Raw genomic sequence first — 9,473 nt, forward strand, 5'->3', positions numbered from 1 at the left:
TCTCCACATTTGGAAGATGTGATTATCTGCTGCAGGCCCTATCACTGTTACCTCAAACACAGGCCGTTCTGCCTCGACTAATTTAAAACATTGCACGTTGTATCACTGCGTAATGTACCACACTTGTAGGATAGTTCACACGGGGGATTGAAATCGTGCAAACAGAAAGACTGGCGTGCCCAAGCACAAAGAGCTGATCACCTCCTGAGTGATGGGGCAGTGACGGGTAACGTCGACTCTGTGGAACATAAACACATCAGACATTTCTGCTCCTTTCTAGATGCTCCCAGATCACGCTGACAGACCGCACCACTCAGTCTTGCTATAACTATCAAGACGAGAAGTGCTGCAAGGCTGAGAGGTCTTTAGATGTTTGCATATGCATATGTACTGCCATGTGAGTTTTTTTTTTCTTTTTTTTACATTTTGTGAAGAGAGGCTTCCATTCTATTCTCAAAGTTGCACATATTAATTTAACCTGTAATTAACCTTTTGTCCCGATAAGATATTTGCATTGAAGAGTTCCAGACACTGGGCTCCTCTACAAGGTAGAAACAGTTCTTGTCTGCCTTCTGCTTTAATTTTGAAATTCATTTTTCTTCTATTAATATGTACCCTTTCTGGTCTATTCGCAGCTGTAGTACTTGTTCAGACTAATTAGCAGCTGGATTAACACATACATCAGAAACACTGCATATCCCAGCTACCCCTGGGGTATTTTTGGCATTACAGCCTAGGACAGCCCAGTGCAGTGACAGAGACGGGGTCGACCAGTGCCCTCAGCCAAATGTTCACTTAGTGTGGAGACTACACCCCCCCACCGCCCCAACACCACATGCACAGAGCCAAGCAGAGCACCACTTAACTGTGCTCTTCAGCCACATGTTTCGTTCAACAGTAACAAGTGTTCCTTTGGTCATATTCATCATGCACTATGACAGGAGGGACGATGTAAGACACATACAAGCACATATACATCTTAATCCTGGTCTGACATGATGGATACTGAACAGTTTAGGTCCCTATTTATCGCTTTAAAATTTGTTAATAAAACAGTAAACTAGCACTGATTCTCTTGACGGATTTAATTCACATTTCAGGTGATGACGATGCATCCCCACGTGATCTCATGGGATGGTTTATAAACAGCACATGACTTTAAGCTATTCATGTGTACCTTAATGCTGTGCACATTTTTTTGAGATTATGCTGGAAAAGACAAAGTCAGGTGACTTTCATCATGTGACGTGCATTATCTGAGTCTCATGAGCTGAGGGAAAAGATCACGGTTTCAGTTAAATAAGTTCACTTATTTTTCCTATGCGATATCAGTGAAATTGGTAACATAAATGAATGTATTAATTCAAAATGAGTTAAAGTAGGTCAACGTTTACTTTTGCTTTCAGAAGTAATTGTGGAAATTGTTTTGGCTAACAGACTAACTGCTAAAATATTTTAGCTGTAATCAGTGTTTTGCGACTGAACAACATCAAACAGCAAAATATGCCAATTGCACCTGCTAAATGTGAACACTGAAAATACATGCAAGCGATCATGAAGACCTGAAGGGGGTGGAACAGAGGTTTAATATGCTGAGCCTGTCTGTCACAGTGCTGACCAGCTGATAGGCGTAATACAACATTTTGTCTGTTTCTCATTTCTCCTCTTCTGGTAGTGAGAATAATCACAGAAATACTCTCAATGTGCTATAGACTCCACCACATACTCCACCCAGCCTACTGCGTCATTACAGTTGCTTCAGCCTTGGTGATCTTTGCTGGTTGACATAAAACTGCATTAAAAGTTTTACTTTGAATGTAGGACTACTTTGAAAATCCATGCATTAACCGTTAACAGGATAAACTTGTATGCACGCATAAATATGTACAGCTGCTTTTGATTCAGCTTTTACAGTGAGATCTGTATGCAGTACTCTCCGGTGTTTATCGTCATTTAGAGTGCATGTAGCTCCAAGAGATTACACCAGCTGATATCTCATGTGTGCCGAGCGAATATGTCTGACTTTGTTTGACGCTATGGTGGATGTACACCAACATTATCTCGTTTCGAATCTGTTTATACTTTGGATCATTTTAACTGGATTGTCGAATTACTGTGGACCAACCGCTGTGAAACAGTGGATAAATACAGACTGCATGACAGATTAGAGCAGACTGAGGCAGGCCTGCAGCTGAAATGTTTATATTGCTTTAATTCCACTGTGCTAATAAATGAGATAAAGGAATTTGTAGCCCCTGGACCACTTTTTTGAGTGTGGACTATCTTTTCTACTTTTTGTGGCATCCTCCTCAGGCTGACATAAACCTTCATGACATATTACAGTACACTAAGACACACAGAGTATACTTCTTGGCAAGTAAAAAACATTTAATAGGAAAAATGCTTAATGGAGAAAAGGAATGATGTGTTTTAAATAAAATATATATTAAATTCTTTAAATCTGTATTAGTATTATTCATTTTTGTTTCTTATAGGTGTTTATGCCACACTTTTGTGATAATTTCTCTATAACTGTCTCGACAACATGATCTCACAGGATGGCTAATAGCACGCCACTTTTAACAATATTCTACAGTTCATGTTACACTTTCAGTGTGTCATTTAACACCAAGGGGCCACATTAACCAAATATTCTCTGACACAGACTCATTTTTATAAAAGGATAGAAAAATGCAGGCCTTGGAGCGTGTCTGTGACCACTGTGGGTCACAGCGCATTGTATGCTGTGGGATTTCCTCCCAGTGAAGCCAGTCAAATCCATTTTTCATATTTGTACTGTCTAATTCTGTAAAATCGAACCATTTATATTTGCCTGTTTAGGGTCAATAGCCACTGTGTCTTACTGCCCTGCGGTGTCACTGGAAAAAAACAATCTGCTGTTCATCTCTTCTTTTTTCTTCTGCATATAAAATGTTATTGAGATTGAGTTGTTTTTGAAAATCAAATGCTATTAAATAAGATATGTCTCATTATCATAAAAAACTGGTAATAGATTATGATGCAGCCTCCTTTTGGCTTAGAATAAGTTCACTTACATTACTTAGGTGATGTAACTTAAAGTCATAAGTTAAAAAAGGCCATCATTTACTTCTGGTTTCACACAGGGCATGACCACTGGTGTCCTGGGTCAAAGTCCTGTGCTTGTTTGACCTGTCCACCACCACAACTTCCTCCACGTGTGGGATTTCTTGCACTTAATACTACAATGTTTTTTTCTTTACTGCATTCTGCCTAAAAGGAAGAAGGCGTTAAATCGCAAACTATCGAAAAAAAAAGATCCTATGGCATTTGGTGAGACCAGACTTGTCTCTACAGGAAAGATGGAAAATTGATATATCTTGTACTGAATCTACCTGTTTGTCCTCAACAATATTTAGCACATCAGCACATCAGAAAACATAGACCTGAAAACATTAAAATTTGAGGCCAGAGGCGTACAAGTCTTGTAATGGAGAGAGGAGAAAGAGGCAAACACTAAAACATTAAAGAGAGACAGGTCTGTTTGTGTGCATGCACTCGCTGCATTATGCAAGAAACTTATGGAAATTATATTAAATACTTGAACACTAAAATCTCTGAGACAGGGCTACAGGACTTTCTACAGGACTTTTGAATTAGTGTCAAACGCTATACTCATCCCAGTGATCAAATGTAGCATTTTTCTGGCTGGTCACCCTTAGAGATAAAATTCAGTGATCAGAGCTGAGATTAAGGTAGATCAATTAAGATTAGGTAATAAAATCTGGATGAATTCTACATGCAGGGGAGTTACAATTATCAACTGAATATGCACATCTCAAATTTTTACCTTTTACCTAAGGTCAGCCACTGGTGTCAAACATTTTCCCATGGCCAAACACACCTTAAGGCTGATCTCCTATCTTCACACACAACAGAGGAGAGAGGACTTTCATAAACACATGCATTCGGGAAAGAAACAGTAAAAGTATGACATCAGTGGTTATAGTAATTTCTGTCTTCGCTCATGTTGAACATCCATATGCTCACAAACATACTGCTGCATAATGTATATGCCTGTTCAAGATAATACATTGCTGCATAGCCACTGATATGACCAGTGACCATGGATAATGTCCCTCTGCATTCAGACAAAGAAACAACAGGAAAAAAACAAGCAGAAAGGAAAAAGAAGGAGGAACAAATACTAGTATTATACAGGAATGACAAGCTGAAGGCAGATCCAGTCCAGCTCCCGATGGATGACAGACTATAAGCCTGTTAAAGTTTGTCTTTGAATCCATCCATGACCCTCTAAGAAGATTTACTGTGGCTTTGATCTTTTCAGCTGCTTTTTATGCTAAAGCTTGCTCAAAGTTTAGGGGATGTGTTTTCTGTGTTTTACTTTCAGAAAGCCTAAACCTAAAATACTACAGAGTATCAAACTATCAAACTTCCTGAGCGGGAAGAAGAGAGAAGGGGAAAAAAAAGGGGAAAAGCTCAAAGTAGATATGACAGAACAGGGAATCATGTTATATCAGCAGGCTGCCATCAACTTGCCTTTTGGGACTTTGAGTTTACAAGTAAGAATCTCAAAAATCTCATCTCAAGTAAAGTTTAGTGATGTCCATGATACAGAATCTGACAAAGGATGATCTCACCACTCACCACTCACCAAGGCTTGTTGGAGGTGCTGTAGTGAAGGTAAGTATAAAATAAATGGTGCTAATCAATAAAACATACGCACATCAACTGTCTAAAACATGAAGAACGTGCAAAATCGTTTTCTTTATATGTGCCATGCATTCACACTCAGCGCGTAAACATTCGACCTATCAGATGGAGTGTTGGATAGCCATCAACTACCCTCAGATTAACCGCATTATCGCACACCACAGATTGTCCTCCCATTAAGCAGACCTAATAATAAATGAAGCAGCTGCACAACACAGTCTGTACAAAATTAATTTTTTATGCTGGATGTTTGGGGAAAGGGTTGAGAAAGTGGATGCCGCCCCTTTGGTGGTTTCCAGTGAACACTTAAGATCGGATGAGGACAACAAGGAATCTACAGTTACTGAGTGATAAGACACCAGGCGGATTAACCTCTTCAACTTCAGCTGTCCTTCATTACAAACTCAATGCTGTGTTGCAGAGTATTGCTCAAACCTATACCCATACGTGCTATTGGTTAATCAAACATTGTTCGGACAGAGAGACAAGGCCATCGTCAGTTCGACTTGATTGGCTGACAAGTCAGGAACTCGACCTCTGATTTGTCAACGGACTCAATCAACGCATCACGGGATTGCCAGTGGACGGCTAGCAATCGTGCACGCAGCAACCATGACTCAATGGTGAAAAATGGATAAATAATCACAGTGACAGATTTCTAATTATGGATTTATTTGACAATGTCTTCAAAAAGACACTACAGCTCAAGGCAAGTTTACAAAGGAATATGACTGTACTGCAGCCTTTGCTGGGATGGCTAATGGTTACCTTCTCAGCAACAAGAAAAAAGTTCATTTGTCGAGGGCAAGCGTTGATGTTAAGAACATGAGTGGTTTTAAGGTAAAAATCAGTGTTTGTCCAACGGTCCCTTGCAGACACTGGACGTAAGGAGGGCCTAGGATCCGAGCTGCTGTTAATGTTACGACATCATCTCGTTTCTCTCATAACTTGAGATGCACCATCACTAAAATCCATCTGGTGAAAATACACAGCATTAGTCAAAATGACCACAATCTAAAAACAACTGTACTTGAAACAGACAAAGAAACTTTTAAACTCCCTATACCGTGAATGCCTTCACCGAGAGACTGTGCTCTTATACCTGTTTGAGCAGTTCACTGCATCTTGTCCTTCTTGCTTATCCTTTGAGAATAGTTATTTGGAACAGATGTGCCAGTGCTTTGTTTCAAGCATACATTGGCTTTACAACCACACACAGAGAAATGATCTGACCAAAAAAAAAAAGCACTGAGCAACTTATTAAGTTACTGGACTTTTTTAGGCGGGAGTAAATTTTAGAGTGGAAAAAACATGTAAACAATATAGAATAAGCCAATACTCAATTTTAAAACATGAACATAACACCCGCATAAAGTGAGCAGTGTGTTTGTAAAGGCCATATCAAGAGTTGTGGCAACAATAACACACACACACATATACTAATTATTGAAAACTGATAGTTCCTATTGATAGTTTCAAGTCTTCTCAACACTTTCGCAATGAAATTTTAATCATTATTTTCTCCAGAATTTGTGCCAATACTGTCATATCTGTAATGTGCAAATTTCTGGAAGACTACATGAGGCTCCCCAGTATCGGTCGGGCTGTTGACCCCTCAACATGATCCAACATGCCCCAGGTGTGGGACATTACACAGTGCTGACAAACACTGATATTACAGAGACTATTGCAAACTAATCTGTAACAATACAGTTACATAAAGGAATGACAAGCTGTTTAGACGGAATTTATATAAGGAAGTGTGTTTGTGGGCGTGTGTGTTAAGTCATGGTATGAGTGTGGTAATAGCAACTTCTATCTATCTATCTATCGGGCAGGTTAGGAGCTAGGCAGGTGAAGATATAGCCAAGTCTTACCTGAGTAACAGTACTAGTTTCCAGGCGAGTAAAAAGCCCGCCACACAGAACCTCCTCCTCCTCATGTCTCTCCAGAGGCTCGGAAACCTCTGCTCTCCTCGCGGCTCTTGAAGCTTTCAGCACCGCGAACAGCGCTCGTGCTTCCAGCTGCGGTTAAACAGCACGCGGGGGGAAACTCACAAACATACTGTAGCAACAGGAACTCCAAAAGAAAAACTCAGTGTTTCACTTAATTCCCGCTACCTGAACGAAGAACAACACGGAAGCAACAAGACATGTCACGGAATAAATGAGATAACTGAAAAAAAGGTTAAGAAAGGAAACGGCGCGCGGCTCGCACGACAGCTGTTCAGACTCTGCTCTGGGCTCGTTCTGTGCCCTCGTGAAGCACGGGGGCAGAGAGACCCGCCCTCCGCTCCGGATTGGCATGATTGGCAAGCAGCTCAGCCAATCGTCTACAGTATTGTTAATTTTTCTAGCTATCTGAAATTAGAAGCCCAGCGAGCTGGATCAAATTTAACACCCACCCATGCATTATGGTTCCCCCCCTCTCTCTGTTGTCTCCCCCCACTCTGTGGATATGTAGCTCTCCATCCTTCTCATTTTCATGTCTTTCTTCTCTTTCTTTCTGTTTCTTCCTCCATCTGTCTCGGCTCTATCTGCCATTCCGCTCTGTTAGGCAGGATCGCATGGAGTCACATGTGGTTGTGATGCCCGGCTGTAAAGCAGCCCATGTTGATGACAGTTTGCCATATGTGGCCAAAGAGGGCAGAGTGGAGATGTTGGTTCAAGTTCTGATTTACATCAAGAGGACCCTGAGGCGGGAATGGGTACAGTGCAGACCCTGAACCTGGAGAGTGATGTGTTGTTTATTATGGCTCTATTCCAGCACTCTAAACATACACACTGACACAACACACTGTTTATAATCATATTAGGTGAAAAGTGTGAGACCCACTGCTTTATACCCTTTGGGATTTTGTATATATCGTGCTTTCAATTTCTACATGTTTTTTTTTTTTTTTTTTTTTTTTTTTTTCAAATTTAGATGTGACCATCCTCAGGTTAAAGCTGAGAGTATTGTTTTGTTTCTACGGTATACATTTATATGTTCACACTTTTCTCAGGACTTTTGTTTTGCATAACCTTCTTTTCAAACAGGCCCATGTCCCTCATATAATCCACATTGCGTGTTGTGAGTTGTATAAATACATTTTTTTTAAATATATATATATATTTACAAAGTTGTAATTTGTGATTTAGGACTTCTTACTTATTCTTTCCAGTTTTTCACTACAATGACAAAAATGCACTTAGAGAGATGATTAAAGTAATTGCTCCTTGTTTCTTTGCACTAAATGAAATCCCTCTCATACAAACAAATAGAATTTTTGGTGACTCTTTAATGACTAATTTAGTTCTAGTTTTGTCCATTAAAACCTGGCCAGTAAGTTGCAACGTCATGTCAAAAGTGGCACAAAGTCAGGGTGTGTCTTTCTGTCCATCTTAATTACGTGCTTGAGGTTTACTTCCTACAAACGGTGTTTAATAGGTTCATGGCTTACCTGCTGTTAACCTAATGTGTCGCACAAGTTACTTTTATACTGCAGGAAGTGAGTTTGATTCTGAGCACTGATCATGAAATGTAATCTTTGAGTGTCGGTGCTTCCATCTGAGCTGCGCATTAGCAGGAAAACAGTCTGACAAGTAAACAGTGTTCAATATTTAGCCATATTTTAGAAAAAAATATCAGCATTTGCAACAGACATAGCATATGGATGGCGAGAAATGTACTATACTTAAGTTAAATGAATGTTTCAATACCTTTCGAACAAAGTTTAACAGCAAGCTTTCAAGTCTGCATTAGGCTTTCACTTCTGCTGTTTCCAAAAACACTGGATTGTGCATCAACAGTGTAATGCTAATTACTATGCAGTAGCGTTTTTCAGTGTGACTTGGCGTTTTAGCTCTGTCCAATGCCATGGGAATGATGTGTTGAAATTTTGAAACTGTACATCTATCACAGTTGTTGTGAGTATTTAATTGAATGTGGTATAAACACTTCAGTCAAATCAAGTTGTCTAGAGGTTTCTGTTTGTCATTTAAGCTGTTGACAGTAACAGTGACAGCGTTCCTCCAGGAACCAGGTGCTGCACTAGAAATTAAATACAACACTGTACATAGTGCGGACTGACACAAGACATAACACAAAGGGCTATACATAGTGCGCAAGGACCGTTCAGACTACACACTTTTAGATTTTAGATTTAACAATAATAAGATTACAGATTCAGTTGTATCGTTTCTGGATGCACATTTTATACTTTCATCTGCTGGAGAAGCTTTTTGACGGAGGTGTCATAGCCTGGAGACATAGCTGCAGTTAATAAACTCAACATAGTGATGTTTGTTCATGTACATATGTGTGTGCTTGGTGACATGTTTGGCGTGGCGTGCGCCGTGGACGCTTTGGCACCGGAAACACGGCCTGCCGCGTCGCTCCCTCACCGCAACCACAACTCACCCGTGACAGTTTTCCCCCCGCGTGTAGTGAGGTACCCACTATATGTCCCACTCTTCCTCTATCCCTTTGTAAAGACTCTGGTCCTTCATACTCTCACGTACACGTACTCACCTGCACTCCCGGTCCGGCTCCACCGCTCCTCTGCGGAAGCGCGCGCCGCTGCAGGGGCGGGCTTTATTGAGCGCGGTGCAAGGGGGCATGTCCCACTGCGTTCAGGGGTGTTTGTATTTCTTTGTGTTGTTTAAGGAGTATTTGTACAAAGTTATTGTGTGACATGTAAATATATGGTGTGTGGGTAAATGATATGGCGCATTCTTTGTTTTGGTGTTGATTTATTATGATTAATAACATTGTATGGA

General features: G+C 40.4%; 1 protein-coding gene across 8 annotated transcripts in view; it reads right to left on the bottom strand.

Annotated features, from left to right (window-relative positions):
- The window catches only part of glra3 (glycine receptor, alpha 3), a 48,519-nt gene extending 39,275 nt beyond the window's left edge, over nt 1–9,244 (bottom strand). For 7 of the 8 annotated variants that reach the window (XR_006844410.1, XR_006844403.1, XR_006844405.1 and 4 more), the window contains exon 1: nt 6,591–6,966. Coding sequence is in view for 2 of the 8 variants with exons in the window: in XM_046400850.1 (XP_046256806.1) it covers nt 6,591–6,655 (65 nt within the window). In the remaining 6 variants the exon portion in view is untranslated. Of the gene's footprint in view, nt 1–6,590; nt 6,967–9,225 lie in introns of those variants that run through there. The other variant, XM_046400875.1, reaches the window with a different exon arrangement.
- Between the last annotated feature and the right edge of the window lie 229 nt (nt 9,245–9,473).

The sequence above is a fragment of the Scatophagus argus genome, chromosome 2 (assembly GCF_020382885.2).
Source record: "Scatophagus argus isolate fScaArg1 chromosome 2, fScaArg1.pri, whole genome shotgun sequence".
In the NCBI taxonomy this organism is placed as follows: domain Eukaryota; kingdom Metazoa; phylum Chordata; class Actinopteri; family Scatophagidae; genus Scatophagus; species Scatophagus argus.